The sequence below is a fragment of the Ylistrum balloti genome, unplaced genomic scaffold (genome assembly GCF_031769215.1).
Source record: "Ylistrum balloti isolate Yb309-2 unplaced genomic scaffold, AGI_CSIRO_Ybal_v1 Utg370450, whole genome shotgun sequence".
Classification (NCBI taxonomy): Eukaryota; Metazoa; Mollusca; class Bivalvia; order Pectinida; family Pectinidae; genus Ylistrum; species Ylistrum balloti.
The window spans coordinates 3,821,131-3,843,263 of NW_026782299.1; the positions used below are offsets into that span (position 1 = coordinate 3,821,131).

A 22,133-nucleotide genomic window follows, 5' to 3' on the forward strand; every position below is an offset into this window, starting at 1 on the left:
ATATTTGTTATTTGAAGATAAACCCCCTATTATTGATATTTATTTTCTGTTACAAATCATTGATGGAATGTCTTGTTACCAAGGGTCTGACCTGAACTCATACCAGCGAACATTTTAACTTTCATTTAAAGAAGATTCTCATTTAGACGTAATAGAAAAAGTATGTTATATGTATGGAGGGCAAAAAGTGGCATTATGAAATAAACATGTCCAGTTTGTGATCTCATTTAGGATGGTATTTAAGTTGTTAGCATGTTGTGTCCATTTTCATGCACAAATTGAGTATTGTAGTAATTATAGAATTAGAAAGGGTTGGTAGGGCCATACTGTTCTATTTTATGCAGTAATTACATTAGTGAAAAGCTGATAACTTTTGTAAGGACAGGTCAGAAGTTCAAATAAAAGTTATTATAATATCAGTGATGGTAATATCAGTAGTGAATTATGATGAGAGGAATTACATTCAGTAATGATAAATCGGGTCTCTAGAAATCCTGTATTTGCTCATTGTTATTTTCTTATTGTGCCTCGAAGTCTTGTTTTTCATGAACTTTATATTCCTATAGTTCATGTTTCAGTTCACTTAAACCTGAACTCTCCCAAATGCATTTTCTTTTACATTGTAAAAGGCTTCTACTTAATTTGTGAGAATTTTTGGGTGTGCTGTGCTGCTCAAGGTGTTCAGGCAATGGTGAACAGTTGAAGCTACTTTGGCCTATACTTCTTGGGCAACACAAAGCGGTTTTGACAACAAACAATAAGAGAATTTCCTAATCTAAACAAATGTCAGCCATTGATGGGATTAAATTTGGTTTTAATACCATAGACACCGTCACAGGGACTTGGCTCACATTCCCAACCCAACTGTCTATATGTTTTAAATATGGACTTTAGAATGATAGACAAGACCCTGTGGGTACAGTTTCATTCAAGGCAAAAGTCATTAATGTTCATCAGGTGATGGTTGAGATATTGTTAGCACTGACTTTTCTACTTATTAACACATGCCAATATTTGACAATCAACAAGTAGCAACAATTTATATTTATTCACTCTTGTTGGAGTGGATTGAAATGTGTGCACTTCAATCATTGTAAACACATCACAGATATATTCTGATGGTGGAGTGAACTCGTTTGAAATTTGCCAGAAGAGAAAATGATTGAACAAATGTATCCATATTTGGAAAGATTTTGATTACCAGACAAAATTCAGGCCAACTGAATTATTGAAATCTGCAAATATAATGAATTCTAAAGTTTAGTTAAAACTATTACTCGAAGATAATGTTATGATGTCAGCTGCTTTGGTTCTGAGCTTGTCTTTACAAATTAAAGGTACTGCACATTTTCTCATGTTTCTATGCAGAAGTTGTGATAGCACATGTTATTTGGCCAAATAGGTTGGAATGAGTATGAACTTAGCTCTGACATATTTTATGCATCCCTGTTCACCTTGGTTGTCTGACACAGTCTACATGCAATGTTGTCTCTAAACTCAGTTGTTGACTGTAAAATGGAATTCATAATTTGCCTTGCAGAAACAGTGCTGGCTTAAAGGTTGAAAGTTCCATTTTGAGGAAAGTTTTTTTATACATATATCTATATATATATATATATTGTGAATGTTTAAATTGTATGATTGTTATTGTTGCCATTGATTATACAATAACACTGGTCTTGTATTAGATAACATGTTTTTATTATGTAATCCAAGTGTAGCATTTTGAGTGGTTGGGCTTGTGAGCTCTTGAGAGTGAATGCTGCTTTGAAGGATGTGTGGAATTAAGCTCTCTACATGAACAATCTGATAAAGGCACACTTAAGAATCTGGTATCTCGAGTTGATCCTGGAATTGGTTAAGTATTGCTAGGCAATTCTACTTCATGAATGTTCGATGTTCATTTCTGAGTGTTTGGCAAAATATCAAATGATCAGACAGGAGATTTTCTGTCTACATATTGGCTAGATATGTGCTGTTGGGTTTGGAGCCACTTTCCTAAGTAATGCTTATTGTAAGACCAGCTATTAATTGTGAGATAAAAGACAAAGATTCAAGAAACTGGGCCTCCAGATGTAGCCATGGTAAAAACTATAGAATGTGTGATCAAAGGTACCAACTTGCAACAAAGGCTTTGATTGGTTATATAGTTAAGGATCAAACAACATTTATTTAATAGAACTTGTATTGACGATTCTGATTGGTTGTATGGTAGAGCATGTGATGATGAATTTGATTGAGCACATAGTAGAGCATAAAAAGACTTGATTGGTTGTTTTGCGAGATTGTAGGCTTGTAATAGTGAATGTGATTGTTTTGTAGGACATGCATCAATCAGTGATCATTTTTATCATAGAGATTGAACGCTTCCAGTACGGATTATTTATTGATACATATTTTGTGAGGTGTATATAGTTGTTTAGGAGGTAGTATTGCAAGAAAGAGAACAGATATTTTTGCATTGACAAGTGTGTAGGAGTCTGATAATAACAATAGTCTTGGAAAGTTTCCTATCATATATGATGCCATGTCAGTAAAGTTTTGTTTGCATTTTGCACAAAAAGGTTGATACTTTCCCAGGGAATCAAACCCTTTTCATGATTACTCTTTTCTTTCTATCCTGTCATTTCCATCTCTGCATTTCCTCAGGTCTTACTGTTTTCTCTCAGCTTAAGCCATGCTATTTATTTAATACCCCACAAAATAGCTCAAATAATTTTCAGTTTCCCCTTCAGTCAGGTTTATCGTTATTTTCTCAGATATATATATATAACTGGAATCTACAGCAGGATGTCTTAGAATCACTGAAAGAATATAGTTTTATAATGTATCTTTTAAGTTCTAGGATATTGTGAAACAAAATTTAACTAAAATGAAAAATTGGCATATTGATGTGGACATACATCTCAGTATATTTTTTTATAGCAAGACACAAATCTTCTGAAATTAAAAATGAAAAATGTTGGTGTTAAAAAAAGATGTCATACATGTGTTTATAATGACATGCATACAACAAGACACAAACCCATTTTCCGAGCTATAAAATAAACTTTTGATTATTGTTCAAACAAAATTATTGGAGGTGCATTTGAGCAATTTTTTTAATGAGACTGATCATTTAGTATACTTTATTTGATTGTTATTCATTGTAATCACAGAGGCATGCAAACGTGAGAATCACTGTGATGTGAGATTGTCACCTGAATATTTTATGATGTGGAGGAAAAAGATTGGAAGTTAGTCTTAGTAGTTGCCACCTGTTACTATGTTGTTTTACATTATTTTAATACAATTTTAAAGATGTATACTGTTCCTCTGTGTGCCTCTAGCCAGTATTTTGGTTTTGTTTTTAGTTACCATTCATTTTAACCTTGCCAGTGTATTTAAATGTCATTCAGGGTGCTGGACTGGCCAAGCCAACCATTTCGCTCAATGATTTCTTACACTACAATAAAAATGTCAAAATATTATTTTGTTCCCTTAGAAGGTAACTAAGCGGAAATGTATTTAATATTTATAATCATCTTGCTTTTGTGTTATGTAAGAATTTAAGAAAATGTGTCAAAATGCCTTTTTTCCACTTTGTCTATTTAGGTATAGTATGTCTTATCCATGACAGTTCTGCACCAGTGAACTGGTTGGTAGGAAATATTACCTATTTAACAAAATACACAATATTCTTATGTACCTTTCAAAGGTTTGTTTGGTTGAATAATTCTTATGTTCGGGATTGTGTCCATGCAAATATTTTTTCATGTATTTTCTAAATTATGGAACATGTTGGACATTTCATATATAAATATATGATGTTACATGCAATCGCAATTAAATTATGATATGATTTTTATCACCTTTTTGACAAATTATTGACATTACAAAGTTTTACATTTGGCATGGCCATTTAAGTTGAAATACAGAATTTCATTTTGTAGTTTGATCACATTTACCAAGATCTGTTAAATGAAATGAAGGTTGATTAGGGCTACAAAAATCAATGTTTGCTTTTGTGATCTTTAAATAGAATCTGACCCCTTGAGTACATGGTAAGGGACAACCTTCTCCAACTTATATGAAGGTTGATGAAAGTATGCGTTCAATTTCAGACAGTATGTAGGGAGGTGAAAATAGTTTGAAATTATACAAATAAAATCTCTTTTTTAAAAAAAAAAAAAAAAACTACGTCATATGTGTTTATTGTTATTATTTTCATACAATGGCTATCTTTACACTTCGCTGTTGTATGGTATAGCATCTGTTGTCTATTCAACAACTATTAGTATATAGGTCTGGGTATTTTGCCAACTGACGTCAAGGATGGAATGTTTTTAAAAGTAAGTCAAGGCCATTCATAGAGGTAACCTCCAGCATCCCGTCCCAGTTACTTGTTGGACAAATATGTCCTGACCATTCTTCTTAGGAACTCTGTGATCCTGAAACGGGTAACTAGGACGGTGTTGTTTCCTTGTATAACTCCCCTTGACCTATTTGATGTCACGGATGAACGATAATAAGAAGTTTTGGTTTCGTTACAGGAAAAGATCGAGATAAGTAGCTGTTGTAGAAGAGTCTGTCTACCTTTGATTTCCAGTTCTGGTGGATATATACATATATGTGTACGATGGACGTGTCAATAAATTTCTTGTTATTTAATGACGACGTCATTAATATATCTGAAGGCGACCTGTTTGTTTGTTACCTGTTTTGATAAGCTCTTCAATTAATTCAGTCTCATATAAAAACAAGTCCACTAACAGAGGGGGCACATTTGGATCCCATATATATGCCAATAGTCTGTTGGAAGATTTTAATGTACAATGTAGTACAAGTTGTCTTTCTTTGTTAACAAGAATATTTCTAGGACATACCCCAGGTGACCGTTAAGGCCCTTTGGCCTCTTGTATTAGCATATTCATTTGAAAGTTATAGGGATAAATGCTGAGATTATTTTTGCAATCTTTCAAAGTTATGGGTTCAAAGGTCAACGGCACTTAGAAGTTCTAATAAAGCCATTTAGCAGTAAAACTGGCTTTTGAACAGCCGCATGCATTTGAAAGCTTTAGGGAGACTAATGTGAGGATTATTTTGCAAAATTTTAAGGTCACAATGCCTTAAAGCCGTTGCCTCTTCTCTTGAATTTTAAGACGACCGTTAAGGCTTCCGGAACCTTTTAGTTAATTTTACCTCCTTGCTGAACGTATGGAAAGTTCTTTTATAAATCCCATCTGGAACGGAAACTCGTTATAAAATCCTCTCTTTATAAATAACTTTTCGGCTAAATAGAATCGAAATGCAGATATTGTTCTTGTATATCATAAATATAAGTTTTCCTCACTTATAGTTAAATGGGATGGATGGTATGAATAGTACAAATTTTCTATATATCAATAAAATTCAACTTCTCCCCAGCTAACATGTAATGGTTAATTTTCAGAGATAAAGAGTTTGACAGAAATAAATCATATATTTATTTCGACTGCAGCGTAGTTAATTATGAATTTAAAGGTACTAGTCTTTTGTGTGACACATATATAAATGATAAATGAGTTATCAGGAGTTTCAACATGTATTCGGTTTGAGTGGAGCTCTTTGGTGTTGTTACAAAGGTCAACACAAGGTGTAGGGATGGACGTTCCCTACCCGTCGATATTTCTGTGGGAGTTCATTCTGATCTCCAAAAGTTACTGCCCTTCGTTTCTCTTTAAAGAGCTGAGAAATGGACCAGTGTGTGCTGACGCGATTGTCTACTTAAGAAAAACACTTTTAACCTAACTGCTCTGGATGACATGCAATGGGCCTCCTTATGTTGCTCATTGAAGTATCAACCAGCTATCACAAGGCGATCCTGCCTCAAAATTGACTTAAAATGACTGTGAATGACGAACAACCCAGCAAGCAAACTTTGCGGCGAGCAATGCATGGTTACCTGACTGCGGGTAAAGACATCTGGAGTATATAGATGGAACTGGTAAAGCCAACACATCTAAGCTGTACTGATCTCCCTGCACATTTTAATTAAATCCCATAAAAATCGTGCACATGACAATACGCATCCTCCTTATATAGTATCTAATAAAGTTCTGATGTCTTTATCAGACACCGTTCAATATAGAACGCCTAAATCAGCCTTATGTCCAGGTAAGCCATGTGTATTATAATTTGATACACTGTGTGAAATGTTGATGATTTTATATCTAGTTCGCTATGTATAATGTAGATGCCAATATCTTTTGTAGTGTTAGCATTCCTGAATCTCCAGCCAAATCCACACACCCAGATTAATCTCCATTATTGAAAGTGAAGCGGGAGAAGACCTTCTATAATTATATACTGGACACATTAGGTGAAATTTACGGAATACGTCATATGTTCAAATTAAAATTGTTCGAGTGATTCTATCAACAAATGGATGCTTATATAGAATGATTTCGATTTTGCATTATTTATCCGAATTAATATAAAATGTGAAAAATGGGAAAGTTATTTCAAAGATTAAACAACATGTCACGGTAAAAATGTAGATAAATATTTGATAAAATCAGGGTTTTATTATAGGGAAGGATTCAATCTACGCTGACAAAATGTCGTTTTCATTTCAATTTTATTCCGTAAGCGACTTATTGGACACACACGATTTTTCCAAATGGAATGTAATATAGCATACATTCATCAGTCGTGCTTATTTCATCATCATCAACTTGTTGAAAACATACAATTTTACAAATGATATTACATAATATGTATTCAAAAATAGTCGTGCATATGTCATCATATTCAACTACATGTATATATCGACAACAACAAATACAGTGTTATTAACGAAACAAGAAATGACTACAATGTATATACTCGTCATAATCTTATAATTTCCACACGGACTAGTTAATATAGATAAGAGCTATGATAATTAGTATACCATTTATGGTCGTACTTAATTGGCTTTAAATATTATCTAGCTAGTTTACGAAGATCGTTTATGGTATCGACACTAAGCAATTGTAAAAGTTTATACACGGAAGAAACTCGCCAATAGAATGGTTTTGTATATTTCATTCTTTAATTTCGGTAATTCTCTTACTTATCAAAATAAAATAACATTCATCTTCGGTGTCGAAATTACGACTCGGACAAAGTCATCGTTCTCTTGGTATGTTATTATATATGCCAGTTTCAATGGCCAAATTAAATGCAGAAAAGCGAAGTTTAGATAAGCAAATTCGATATTGTATAGGAAAAGACTTCGTAAATAATATTGTAGATTAGATGCAGGTGACCGTGCCCAATCCAATATCATTGCCTTATCAAAACACCAGTATTTTTGCAGACTTGTGAGGTCTTGTACTATCCTGGTCCTTGGCGAAATATACTCTTTCTGCCACAGTTATTATATAAAACACATGTGTTATAATGTAACATTGACGATATGCTCAACTAGGAGGATATGGTAATGTATATTTGAATCGCGAAAATTAATAATTCGCAAAGACAAAATTTTCTACATTAGCTGAATCCATTGATTAGACATATATCCCATCAACAATTCGCTTATTCCTTTTTTATTTTTAGATGATGAAACAAAAACACAAAAACGCAAAAAATATACATCTACACACAATCCAGCTTTTTAATCCGATAGGAACAACATGGCTGAGCTAAACATCATGCAATAAATCGAAATTTTACTCTTTTTTTACCGTTTTCGAGGGTCCTTATTTTCGATGGGACTTTATATGCCCACTATTGATATACAAGATTTGGTATAAGGGGATATTTTTTATCAACATTTCAAAGTCATAGCGAGAAATCAAGAACCAACAAAATAATATATGTCTTTAAAAAACATGACATTTTAGGCAAGAACATTTCCCGATATTTCTCCTTGCTTTTTGCTCTAACTATTGCATTCAAATTGATCAACTGTCAATCTTGTCAAATTATTCACGAAATATTTAAATTCGAAGTCAGAAAAAGATTAATTCTTAAAGTAAATATCTCGCGAGATCAGAAGGATTTGTAAAACATATGAGGTACATATGCGATAAGATAAATCGTCAGATCATTTATGATAAAAATATAATATCCCCGGACAAACGTCCTCTCTATATGTTAATGTCTCCTTATCTGGGTAGATAGGGACACATAAAGGACACTGTTGCTCACTGTATTCGGAAAATTGACATCAGATAAGTCGAAATTTGTGAAACACGATGAAAAAGTGGCTGTGGATTTTTACCGTATTTTCACTTTCAGTGGAATATTTAACAGGTAAGAAATGACAATCTACAATTTATTATTATGTGTCCTTTTGAACTTTAATGCTAAAAATAATGTGTCCTACAACGTAAAACTAAAGTATGTGTAGAAATTCTCCCAGACCCATCAAAATTCTATGAGAAAAGGACTTGTAGATTTATCACACGTTTAGAACTTAAATGATGTTTATTGCTCATTGTAATTTGATTTTTCGATTACAATTTCTTGACAGTAAAGTAGGGTTATACCAAGATATCTATTAATAGAAATCGAACCTTCTTGATTGTGTCCTTTATTGCCTAATGACCAATGAAATGGGTGTAAACCAGCCGTAGTAGTCTGTAAATTGCCAACATCTTGGTTGAAAATCTTGAACAAGACCCTGACTATCGAATCAACTCCGACATCTAGATAGGATAGCTTGGGCATGCAGGACTGTTTCTCTTCGGAAATGGTAAATACGGATGTTGAAATCATTAGGCTTATCAAACAGCATGTAGCGGCTTATGTAAAAATAATTATATACATTGATACACAGTAGAATTCCAGTACATATATGATGTATAACAAAACCTATATCGTGACACTTTTACCATTAGGACGACAGCGCACTTCTTCTGTAACTTTGATCGTAATAAATTTACCGAGTCGCATATATCTAACAAAAGCGTTGTTGTAATCGCAATACTGATTAAATAATGTACACTAGTTTATATTGAAGAGATGACGAATAATCTCGCATTCTTAAAGAATTCTTACAGCGATTTAGTCCTTCTAAGTGGTCAGTTATAGTTGTATAGGAATCGAAAATCTAGGAAGAATGGATATTATTATAAGAACTATTATACATAGAATTTATTAAACATCAAGAGATATTAGAAGTGAGATTTCTTTAATACAAAACTCTTAAAATACGTAAACGTTAAACTCAGGGCTTATTCAACACTTATACTTATAAAGTACATCGCTACATATAATAGAACACATATGATCTGATAAATGACCTTTTTGACCTTACTACTGCGGAACGTTCAGCGCTATATTGGAGATGAATTATGTTTATGTGTCATTATTAAATATCTCACTACGAGATAGGTATAATATCCCCTTTTGATGGGTTAAGCGGTTACCAGGCCAGTGCTCAAGTACTTACTATTGATTCTGATTGAGAACGAAATGGATGGACTTTAGCCGATGTAAATTACTAAATCTATTGATTTATGGGATTCTTTCATTTTCCTTCATAGATTGTGAAATTTCTTTCATTAAAGTTGGGTTTTCCATACCGCCTCATAAGTATCAAACGTTTGATCCTTAGAATTACTGACGAGTGTTTCTAATTCAAAATTTGCTTTAAGGCTGCTATTCACTCGTGTGTGGGTGTGTGTCTGTGTGAGTTTTAATTTTTTTTTTTTTTCAGTCTTTGAGTTTGATCCCTTATGATCACTGATGCCACCACGTAAACACGAATAGAAATGGTAAGCCTATCGTGTACGTGATAATGGCTTAATTCTATGTTAGAATTTGTAGGAAAATATTTCAATGTACTGTGTGTCTTTCGCATGTTTATTGCTGTGTTTTATGTTATCATTTGTCGGGGTGAGGATTCTGAAAAGATTGAACAAAATACAGAACAGATAGATAACCCTTGTCGACACAAATCCGTCAAAAATAAACACGCCCGCTATTTGCCCAACTGCGTCTTAAACTGCACCATACACCGTCCCTAATTGATCGAATTTAACGTTTGAAATGTGAATTATTTTGTCTAAGAAATGAAAACGGTTCTGTATTCCCGAACTCCAAGTCCAAAGTCATTAACATCACTCGAGTGTAGTTCAAGAAGAAAACTTCCGTTTTGCATTCTTTTGAAGCTGTATATATACTTCAGCTATTACAAAATTAATCCTTTCATTCAAATGATTTCCACTTTTAGCACTGTTCTTCTTATTTGATTGACGGGGCAAATTTCGAAGTTTGGGTTTTCTACCGGTGGTATCCAAAACTACGCTGTTAAAAAACACACGATTATAGCCTTGTTTTCACCAAGTTCGATGTGTTTTTATTTTTACACTGACTAGTGTAATGTGGTGATTCCTAACTTTAATGAAAAGGAAAAATAAACTTTTCTAAATTAGCCTTTGCACGTTTGTAAATGATTATGATGCTTAACTTATTTGGGTGTCGCCAGATTACTTTTACTGCAGTGTTTTGTATGTGTTTCGCCTCTCGGCATCTTTTTACTTGTTTTGTGTCTTGGCTCTTGATTTACTGTGTTGCAACCGTTTAAAAGGGATATTTTTTTCTTGGCTATCTTTGAAAGATCTTCATACGTATAATTAAAAACAAAAATCTTAATTTACCTATTTGGTATTGTATAACAGTACATGTCCTCGATAAATTTTCACTGTTATTATCGTTCAACAATAACAATAAAATAACCTACAATTAAACACTTGTACAGAAGCCGATGGTGTTTGCGGAGGATGTTTTAAAGCTCCAGATTTCACTAGTTCGTACATCTTAATGGAGGCACAAACAGACCAGTCTGAAGAAATAGTAGAACACGGATTAAATGAAGTGCCAATTAAAGTAGACGTACAGGTAAAACCTATAAATACATCTGATTACGTGTTTCCGGGACTTGGCTCCGCCCAACGAGATGATGACGAGCCGGGTACTTACGGGGGCGTGGTCTACAAGTATAACGACATCTCGGTTGTGTTATATGTTCCCAATAGAAATGATGATAGCTCCTCTGGAACAATCATCTATACAGGTAAATATAAAAAAAATAATTTAATGACTTTTTTCATATGAATTCAATTGAATGAAAAAAAATGCTTGAAGACAAAATTCTATTTTCAGTGAATATTAAGATACACAATAAAAATTGCAAAATGTTATTGAAACACTTGTGAAGGATTAAAAAAACTTTTATTTATAACTACATAATAAGAATAAAATATTAAGATGCATAATGATATTATTTACAGGCAGTAAAGTACAAACAACATGAATATATTAAATGTAGAAAAAAATTGATGTAGTTACTTTTCTCAGTATATAGCCTTTTAAAAATATGACACTTCATGATATTTCCATATAGACACGATTATTTCAACAAACATAACGGAAAATATTATTACAGTATATCTATTTCTTAATCTACGTATAGGAAACAACACATGGACTGGCTCCTTCATTATGACAGAAAATAGGGCAGAGGTGAGGGCAAAAGTGTGGACAAATTGTAGTTTTCCTGCTCCACAATTCGATTCTGACTGGTTTCCGATATCAGTGAATAATGGTGAGTGTACGATTAATTATCGGCCGTAATTGTATAAAGTAGACACTCGATAGTTCGGACACCTTCAACGCTGGCAAAACTCTTTCGGATTACTGGTACTGTTAAAGTGAGAGGTTTAACGTGGTAGATTTTCATTTAGTCAGTCTTTACATTAATTAATGAGAGATAATTTCAACAGGTCTACAGGATTTTAATTACAATGCAAATGCAATAATGAAATACAATAAATAAAAATATGAACAAAAGAAAGATTTACACGGAGTTTCCTAGAAAAGTACAATGAGAATGATACTAAGTGCTCGAGTTTGAATTGTCCGAAGTAACCTCTTGTGTTTCACAGTTTAAAGCCTTTAGCAACACTAATAAGGACGAAAACTGATGTATGCTGTAGTCCTATGGGAATGTTTCATAATATTTTTCTACACCACAATACCATAATTGCAATCTAAAGGAACGCCTTCGTTCTCTTATTAAAATGTTTTATTTATTAATTTATTTTCAGTTATTGAGTTTTGAAGCATTATTACTCGTTTCTTGCCGTGGTCATTTTCATTTGTCAATATAGACTCGGAACCGAGGGAAACGCTATGTCTCTTTACTTTTCATAGTTGTATATTTGTTTCAGGCAGCAGATCATTTAAAGAAATTCCACATGGGCTAGGAACGTATCCAGAATATGTTTCTGTGCAGATAAAAGACAAGAATTCTAATTGGTATTCTGATGGCATTGGTAAGGTGTTTTTTCTTTGATGTTAATTTGTCAAATTTAATGCGTTCTTAATCGTTTTTGTCTTCTGCCTTAGTTTTTATCAAGAGGTTGTCGTCTGCTGATGGCATATCTTTAAGGTATTTGATTGTTTTTTTTTTTTTTCATACATTTACTCATTTATAGAAACGATAGAGATATCACAAAGTTTTAAGGAACAATAAAAGTCTAAAACTACAAAATTATTCAACACACACGCTGATTTCGTTTACTAAGTGTCAGTTTTAGTCTTTTTTCTTTGTATTAGAACAATGGTTGTTTTCGAAAACTTCAACTGTATCGACATTTTCTACTTATTCAAAAGATAATAAAATTACTTACAGGGTCTGCAATGAATATTCAATCACTTAACCAGCAGTCTGCATGGGGAGGTGTCATTTACGGATTCAATGACAGCCATGTTAGAATATGGGTGCCAGGATTTGACTCGGGTAAAATCAATATCTAGTACCATTTAACTACAGATTTAAAATTACTTATAATGGAATATTGTTTTAAAAGGAACAGAGAAGAAATATCGATGTGACGAATCTCATGCCTTTCCTTGTTATTAACTTCCAACATTCATCTGCATTTGCATATTATTGTAATGCTAAAATCTATCCCATATTTTCTGTTGAACGTGTGAAATAATATGACAGATTTTCCTTTTGTTTTTGTTTTTGTGTCGACATACTGAATTTTTGAAATATCTTATACTTAGTCTTGCACTATATGATAATAATTTAAGTACATTTATTGAAATTTAATTAATTATTCATCATGGTACAATGCATTTCATTCCTTTTCTGTATCGTCTGGCTGAACGTTTTCACATTCTTGACACTATGTTTAAAGTGTGGCAATGCTTCTTATGGATTTCCTACTGTAGGAAGCTTGTTCAGTACTGCTGATGGTTGGGGTCGAGGGTCAAAGGAATATTGGAATGAAGGCTTTGTAAGAGTTCGGGTATGGAGCCACTTTAACGGTGACCTGGTATACTACAAAGCATCACAACTGAGTAATACCAAAAGAAAAAGATCTCTACTTCAACCATCGCAGAAAAAAGGAAACTTGCTGGACATCGACACTGGAATGATTTACCTTACGGTGAATGTTAATCATGTGTTCAGTTTCTGTTTGTGTTGAGGGTTGGGGTGGGAGTGGGCTTTGGCGGTTTGTGAATGTGTTGAGGGTGGGGATGGGAGTGGGCGTTGGCGGTTTGTGAATTTGTGGAGGGTGGGGGATGGGAGTGGGCGTTGGCGGTTTGTGAATGTGTTGAGGGTGGGGATGGGAGTGGGCGTTGGCGGTTTGTGAATGTGTTGAGGGTGGGGATGAGAGTGGGCGTTGGCGGTTTGTGAATGTGTTGAGGGTGGGGATGGGAGTGGGCGTTGGCGGTTTGTGAATGTGTTGAGGGTGGGGATGCTTGACCTCTTTGAAATAAAAGTAAAAAACAGGGTATATAACGAAATCGTCAACAGATTGGGTTCAATATAATTTTGCTTCTTTTCAAGTACGTAATGTTTTACAAGCTACATTAATACTCATTATCTACACGGGACATGCTCCGTTTATTTATTCGCAAATGTATTTATTTGAGCTTGTTTTAAACAACTGTACTTTGTGCAATTAATTGATTTTGTAGTGATTCAATTCGAGAGATTGTTCCATATAACGCAACATGATATGATAAAAAAAAAACTAGTGTTATATTCAAATAATTGATTCAGTGAATGTTATATCTATTTATTTCTTTTATAGGTAAAGGCAAATGATGGCGCTAACGACGGATTTTCATTCCCTGGAATGGGAGCGGTACAGAACTCCGACCCCTTACAATCGTTTGGCGGAATCGTGTACGCTTATGGTCCAAGAATTATATATCCATGGCAACACGTCCACCATAGCAACCAGTATCTGATTTACATCAACCAAAACTGGGGTGGAGGTAAAATGACTCAGAAGTCCAACAATGGCAGTATGGTAGTGCGGTTTTGGGAACCCTACTCCGGTAGCTGTATGTATACTTCTTGTTGTCGCGATTCAATAGTTTGATTCTTAATGTCTCTAAATCAAGGTATTTTGAAGAAAGAAGTTTAAATTATGTAAATTGTTTTATGCTTCATATAACGAAAACGATTTCATGTATCTTGAGATACCAATTCTAAAACAACCAGTATAATTTAAATTATTAGTTAATAGTTATTTCGTTTTAATTGGTTGAATTTTGTTTAATTATGGTCAGTAAAGGAAATTTATTATCATCTATCGTCCTTTGTTACTGTAAGAAGATAATATATCTGGTTCTAATATTGCTAAAGAGAAATATAATTTGAACTGGTGTCGTAGGTCCAACCTCCCCAATATCCCATGCAGTTACCATTCACCTCGACGGCGGAAATCCTACTACATTATCCCGACCAGGTAAACAAATGGTGTATTATCAACGATACAACGAAATATCATGTCCTTTATCATACATATGATATATCACATTTACAACGAATCAGCCTTATTTATCTATATGATTTTTAATCAAGGTGCAATGTATGTTAAATCATAATTCATGTTCTAATTTGGTCCTAAATCCCATTGTATGCATATCAATTATATCTTTATGAAGACAATGATCATTAAGTTATTGTATTAAATGTAAAATTAATGTATAAAATTTTCGTACAAATAGTCAAACTTTCAAAACGAACTGATTCACCCAAATTAAATTGACTTCCATTTCGATTGCAGCAATACTATCATCAGTTACTCACCAATCGACAATTGGGGTCAGGTCATCATCTGTCTCATCCACAGGTAATTCAATGAAATCGAAATGATAGTCAACCACAGATGGAAAGCTGTGCTGTGAATTAAATCCCTTACTGTTAGGATCATCACCATGTGAAAAAATATAGGGGATTCTGATATATGTTCCCCTGTTTAATATGATGTATGTTTTCACAGTTGAAGGCGACATTTAATTTTTCTATACATTCGCATTTAGTAGCAATCCTTTTACATGACCTATTTCCTTAGCATCTTTTTTCATCTTGTATAAAATTTCAACTCCCTCCAGAACACCATTGACGTCGCGATTCAAATTAGGGTTACATGCATATGCATAACAGAGTGTAAACTATGTATTGCTTTTTATAAAACATACTTGCATTGCTATACCAGGTGAAATTTGCACTACTGTATGAATTGTTTTAAATCACATGTATGTTTTTTTTAAAGATCTGGTTATCTTACACTTAATTAGGGTATTGTATAAAGCACAGTTTAACATTCACGGGAACATCAAAATACAAAATTCTTCATAGTCTAGATCAATATTCTAGCATATGCGAATAACACATGCATCTTAACTCATTCAAATTTTAATATCTAGAATTCTTTATTATTAAATATTTTCATACCTAGTTTCTATGGTTTGTATAAAGATGTATCATCATTTTCAAAATTCACCACTTCCATGCGCATTTGTATACTGTTTTTAACATTACCCTGTAGATCGATGCCATTTTAAAAATCAACTTGAACCGCACTTCTGTGTTATATATTATCATGATTGTATTTTGTGTATCGTATCAAAGACAAACCTTGTGATTATGATACAGCTGTTTTCATCGTCCTATGAAAGCCAGGGTATGAATTCGACACAAGGGCTGAATTATTGTTCTGTTCTGCTCTGGCAATGATCTAATAAATTTGTTTAAAAGTGGATTTATGTAAATGACTCAAGTAAACGGTTGTTGTAAACAAAAATGGCTTATTTTGTTAAATTGGTTTACTTTATTGAATTTTTTGTAGCCACCCAACCCTCGATGAATCCCCATACAACTATTGGAAATACCACAGTCTTATCTCAAGGTAAATGTTGATACCCTATATTATAAACAAAACATTAATAGTGATAAACAGTTTTCACTCTGGAATAAAAAGAATTTTGCAATATTCTATGAATAGCGGCTAGATCGTATTTCTAATGTTAAAACCTTATTCAAATTTCGAATCCTTATTCCTTGAATAATCGTTTCCCTTCTTTTAAGAGACAAAAGTTATAAGTGATCGTCACTTTTTGAGAGGTGTTCAGTTATTTTCACCAGTTAAAGAGGGTTTCATAGTTGTAATAAAATAACGAAAATGCATCCCATTTCAGCGAACACATCAAAAGCATCTCAGGGAATGAGCGGTACAGGTATGTTATCATAACAAATTATACTTACCAACGACAAGATAAAACCAACACGTTGTGTTTGTACTGAATTACTGTGAACATAACTCACTTAACGGTACAATAGCTTTCCAACATTTGCGTAAAATCATCTGCAATACCTGCAATAAATCATGGACATCGTTTATAATAGATAGGAGCAAATATCCTTCAAATTATCTTTTACGAATAGTCTTTGTTTCTTCTACCTTAGTGTCATAATTCAGACTGATATTGTAAAAATTGAGTTAATGATGACGTTATTCATATTCGGCAGATTTTTATAGATACGAACATGCATACCTACTTCCTTTGATATGGGGGATTGCAACTCGGAACCATTTTAATTCACAAAAACTTTCTGTTTTGTATGCAGCTTTAAATTCAAAAAGCAATAATTAAACTTTGAATTCAGACCTATTACCGCGATATTGTAGAAGATTATGATTGTTTTCCAATTAGTTCAATTACTTATTTTTCCCTAGTATTAGGAATCATCATTGGAGCCTGCCTGTTAGTGGTGGTTGGTGTGGCTACTGGGGTTTTGTGCGTCATTTTCAAAAAGAAAAAGGCGAAAATTGGAGAAAAGGTAACGAAACCAGTTATGTTTTGCTTTGATTTGACCGGTAGGCGAATTGTAACATGAAGTAACTGAATAATACATAACTTTATCAAGAAGGTGTAAAAGTAGGGTCAGTACTTGATAAATCAAAGATGTATATGAAATTATGTATATGAAAATTTGATATTTTGAAGTTGATATATCAGCATATTTTCTCTAGTGTATCGCCTCTCCCAGATTTAGGTCTTATATATATATGATTTTGTTGTACATGGTCAAATGCAAAAATATTAATTCATGTAAGTTTGTGTTAAGATCATTAAAAATACAGTTATACACTTATGAATGTCTCAAAATTTATCATCCTTCATAAGATATTTCGTTTGTATTTTCTCATTCTTTTAATCTATTTACAATTTTCAGAATGCAACCGATGGATAATAATTTTTGGTTAAAATGACGAAAACATGTTTCATGAAGAGTTCTACCCGGTTATGACTTGGCAACAAATACACATTGTACAGATTTATGAACGCAGATTTGAAATGCTGTCTGTTAAAATGTATTTTTGATTTTCCCGTTGTTGCATATTTTGAATATTTAGTATTATGTAAATCTATGTTCCTATAAATTGGTATCATCTTGTAAAACGTAATTCATTTAGGACTAGAGACAGTATCATATAGTATGTATGTTGTGCCATAGCACAAAACTATACCAGTTACCTATTACTGATATTCTGATCTCTGTAATTATTAAAGATCACATAACGACTGTCGTTAAAATGACATGATACCGTAAAAGTAGTTTTTCGAGCGTTTTTATTTTTAACAATTTTGGTGAATGGATCAAACCATGAAAATAGATTCCTTGAAAATAAAATTGAAATTAAAGTCTATTTCATGACATCCACGAAAATTTATCCTCGAACCACCTGAAAAATTATTGCCTTGAAAATATCATTTTTTCAAAAGTTATTTAGACAATGAAAGCTTTTGGTAAAACCTTTAAAATTTCAACCATCGAAAAACAACCTTTGCAGTATATGAATGCAATCGAGATATTTGTTGACAGGTAGCAGTGTAATGTTTTTCAGATTCTCTCATCATTTTCTACTATATCATTATTCACCCATAGACTTCAATTTTCTCTATTAATCCATTTGTTCATTTTCTCATGTGAAACATTTTGAGTTACTAATTAAAGACTTTAAATTTGTTTTTACGAGTTTGTTTATTCTTTTTATCGATACATTATATTTCAATATTCAATGATAAATCGTTACTAATTTTATCAGAATATAATCAGATGTCCTAACCCATAGTTTCTGATTTGCAGTGTAACTGTGTAACTAAAATTCTTGGATGTGTTGTTACAAATCCATTTAAGTTTGTCTCTTAATGTGCTTTACACTCCTGTTTTCTGAGGCAAACGTAATTGCTGTATTTAGGAAGAGTAAAATATAAAAAATACCACATTCATACCATAAAGGAAATGCAACTAAAACTAGATTCTACCCACTGACCGAGGCATATCAAAGTTTTTTAAAATGGTAATGACCATTTCCTTCTTAACTTTCAGCATTATAGTCGATCATCTACTTTTTAGTATAACGTAATCGGATACGTAGGATGTTCTTCTTGTGCCTGCGTTAGTATACTGTACTTTAGTAGCACTAGAATATCCACCCAGCTTCCCATAACACATACGTTCCACACATAAATTTATCTTGCATACACCAAGACATCCTTAAATACCACAGCTGTACCCATTTCCTTAAAATAACGTCGACACAGGTGAAAGTTTCATTATTTTATTCAAATTTATTGTGCTTTACAGAAAAAATATAACAAAGACAAAAACAGAAACGAGATCAACATACATCACTTGAGAGCATTACATTAAAACAAAAATTTGTATTTTAAATGAAATTATTTGTTCAACAACCAGTTTGATCACATGGGATGAAATGGCCTGTATCAATGTTAAAACTTTTGAAAACATTAAAGAGTTCATCAATCTTCGATTGTGGAAGCGACCTCTGTCGGGAAAGAATCCAAGCAAATTCAAGATGGCTGATTCCAATGATATCAGTGCAGGAGTAAATGAGAGTGTATGACGTGTAGTCTGTTTTAAGAACCCAGTAATTGCCGTATGGTGTGTCTGGAAAGAGAAATTAAATTCAAATTTAAATAAGATATAGTAGAGTCAAACAATGAATTAAATTATACATCATACAGCTGTTCCGTCCTTCTAAGACTCGTCAGTGATGTTAAAACCTATTAAACCTATGCTGCTACTGAGGAAAATCAGAATTTAATATATATGATAACTTTAGAAGTTCTGAACCGTGCTAATATTCGAATAAATAATAGTCCACCAGCAGTGTCAACCACCTGCAATCTCAAAGATTGTACAATGTAAACAATGAAACTGTGTTTAAAGATCACATAGGAATTGAGACCACCTCGATCTTAAGACCACTTTATTTCCGTCACAAAAACCTCTATCTTTGGTTTTTGTCTTCACTGTTCAGACAATCTCATTATCAAGATCTTTTCGAAATTAAGACAGCTTTAGAATAAGGCCCTAAGACTAGTTTTGCACTGAATTTCATCTCGCTTGTCCGACCACTGACCAGTCACAAATTTACCTGATGTATATCCCACTATGTACATCTGCCAGGTGTCAGATCAGTTAACTGTATTCAGGTGTCAAACTGGCAACCTTAGTTTTAATTACGGTATGTTTAATGTTATAAAACCTACAAACTTATTTACTGACTGAGAGTATACTCTGTCTGCCTGGTCATCTTCGCTATCCAGAACAAATCGCCGTGAAGACCACTTTCGTTAAGTATCCAAGGTGGTTTTAATTATTAGGTTTCGATCTATTCATAATTGTATTTGCTTGTACTGCTATATCTCTAAATAAAAACTGGGGGAAAAATAGAAAATCGCAATTACTCACTTGCTGCGAATCTGATTTTGAGTTTAGCAGGTGAATTGGGGTCCGTTTGGATGGCATCTCCGAAGGCAATTGAGCTGTTTCTTGTTTTGGGACTGTGGAAAAGGAAATGTGTCTTAGTGGTGGATGTATTACTTAATTCATCAGGTAAGTGATCTCAAAGGAACACGCACATTTTTTTTTTACTTTATTCATTTCATTTGGTTAAAAATCAAGTTTGATATATTTTTATCAAAATGATCTACGAGTAATAGTGCTAGGCTACATGCCATCATTTCAATAACATATTTGATGATGACTAAATTTTAAAATCCTTGTATACTCACTCAATTCCTTGGTTTTTGATCTTGATATGGTTGTCTGGTGTCAGAGTGTAGTTTGCTACTATACATTTCTCTCCTGATTCGAAACTGGCTGGGAATTTGTAAAGTTCATACCAGTCTCCAACGTACTGCAAGATTGATAATCCGTGATTAATATCATAGTGTTAACAAGATGCATACGTTTCCTTTTAGACTATTTTCTTCAGTTTCAAATTAGTAACAATGTAATACACAGTGTTTCCTTTTAATTTCGTTGAAATCGTGGGTGCTGTTATTTAACGAATTGTAGCATTTTCAACGAATTCATATGCCCATGTATAAGAAGATTTATTTAGATATATTTGTTCAAGAAATCAAGAATACAGCAAATAGAAAGTTTTAGGAATCATAAAATTTGTACCCCACAAAAAAATACATGATATTACAATAGTAATGATGATTGAGCTGTACGTCTGTTAAGTACAGTTTCCGACGTACATTGTATCTTATGAAGTGCCATAAAAACGATAAAACAAATATAATTTTCCCTTTGACATTAACAATCATAGTACTGATTTCGTCTGATTGTGTTTTTCAAAAAAAAATCATGTTTGCAGATTATTACGCGTTTCGATATTAACGTAGATCGAAATCCAAAAATTGAAAACAGATATCTTTTTTGAAGTTTTCTTTTCGCTGAAGTCACGATTTACATCTATTAGAACAGCAGTGTAGTTTGTATCATATTCTTAATGCTATTTCTGTTTCAAGTTCTCATCACTTCCTTCTACATATAATTTATAAACATTTCTTTACATTTAATATAAAATCATGTTAAATAAAAAACATCAAACCAGTGATAAATGAATGATAGTTATGCCATTTGTTTTCTAACATATAAAATGACACCAGTTATTTCAAACTTACCCTAGAAAGATCGAAGTTATCTTGCGTGTGCGTTACAGGACAATGTCCAAAACTGAAAGTTTGTGCCGAAGTGAAAGCAACAACGACAGCGAGTACCAATCCTTGTCTAAGCATGACTGTAGAAATGTAATCACTTCAATTTCAACTGAGGAAAGAATCTGAATTTTTTTCGTAAAATTCAGTCTTTATATAACACGGCTGCCCGTGATATTTCACATGTTTTTACGCGTGAATTTTTGTCCAGCCTTACGCAAATCGTACAGTTACGAAATGTTGTCCCTGATAAGGATCCAGTAAATTCCGGAGTTGGGGTCATTGCCGCTATTGGGAGATTAGGTCTGTTTGTTTCAGGCCAAAGGTTAAAGTATTGTTCAACATAAGATTAATAGAAACTGTGATGACAAAACATGAAACTAGTATCCTAAAACCGTGTAAAGATTTAAACATAAATCAATTTCAACTTAACTGCTTTCAGATTAAATTGTCCATACAATCACTGTTGTAACCATATTCGTTAATCATTTCATCAAAACATTTTATTAACAAAAATGTTTTTCTAATATGTAGGATCAACAATGAAATCAAGCTGTAATTGAAATAAACACTTATACTAAAGAAGAATGACATAAAATAAATAGCACCATTTAATATATATCCAGATAAGATAAAGTAGATGCTACATCATACAGCCATTTCGTCCTTCTAGGACTCGACAGTGATGCTACATCATACAGCTATTTCATCTTTCTAGGACTCGTCAGTGATACTACATCATACAGCTGTTTCGTCCTTCTAGGTCTCGTCAATGATGCTACATCATACAGCTGTTTCATCTTTCCAGGACTCGTCAGTGATGC

At 33.1% G+C, this 22,133-nt stretch overlaps 2 protein-coding genes across 2 annotated transcripts; one reads left to right on the forward strand and one right to left on the reverse strand.

The window, feature by feature from the left end:
- The first annotated feature begins 8,204 nt into the window (after positions 1–8,204).
- LOC132554984 (uncharacterized) lies at positions 8,205–17,521 on the forward strand. The gene is made up of 12 exons (XM_060219312.1): positions 8,205–8,262; positions 10,715–11,029; positions 11,429–11,560; positions 12,186–12,290; positions 12,650–12,757; positions 13,198–13,415; positions 14,067–14,322; positions 14,655–14,729; positions 16,116–16,175; positions 16,465–16,503; positions 17,004–17,107; positions 17,504–17,521. The coding sequence occupies exons 1-12, from the start codon at positions 8,205–8,207 to the stop codon at positions 17,519–17,521; spliced, it is 1,488 nt and encodes a 495-aa protein (XP_060075295.1).
- A 1,498-nt stretch (positions 17,522–19,019) lies between these two features.
- LOC132555050 (apolipoprotein D-like) lies at positions 19,020–21,390 on the reverse strand. Its single transcript, XM_060219391.1, has 4 exons — positions 21,277–21,390; positions 20,374–20,498; positions 20,051–20,142; positions 19,020–19,243 (listed from the first exon to the last, which is right to left on the reverse strand). The coding sequence occupies exons 1-4, from the start codon at positions 21,388–21,390 to the stop codon at positions 19,020–19,022; spliced, it is 555 nt and encodes a 184-aa protein (XP_060075374.1).
- Between the last annotated feature and the right edge of the window lie 743 nt (positions 21,391–22,133).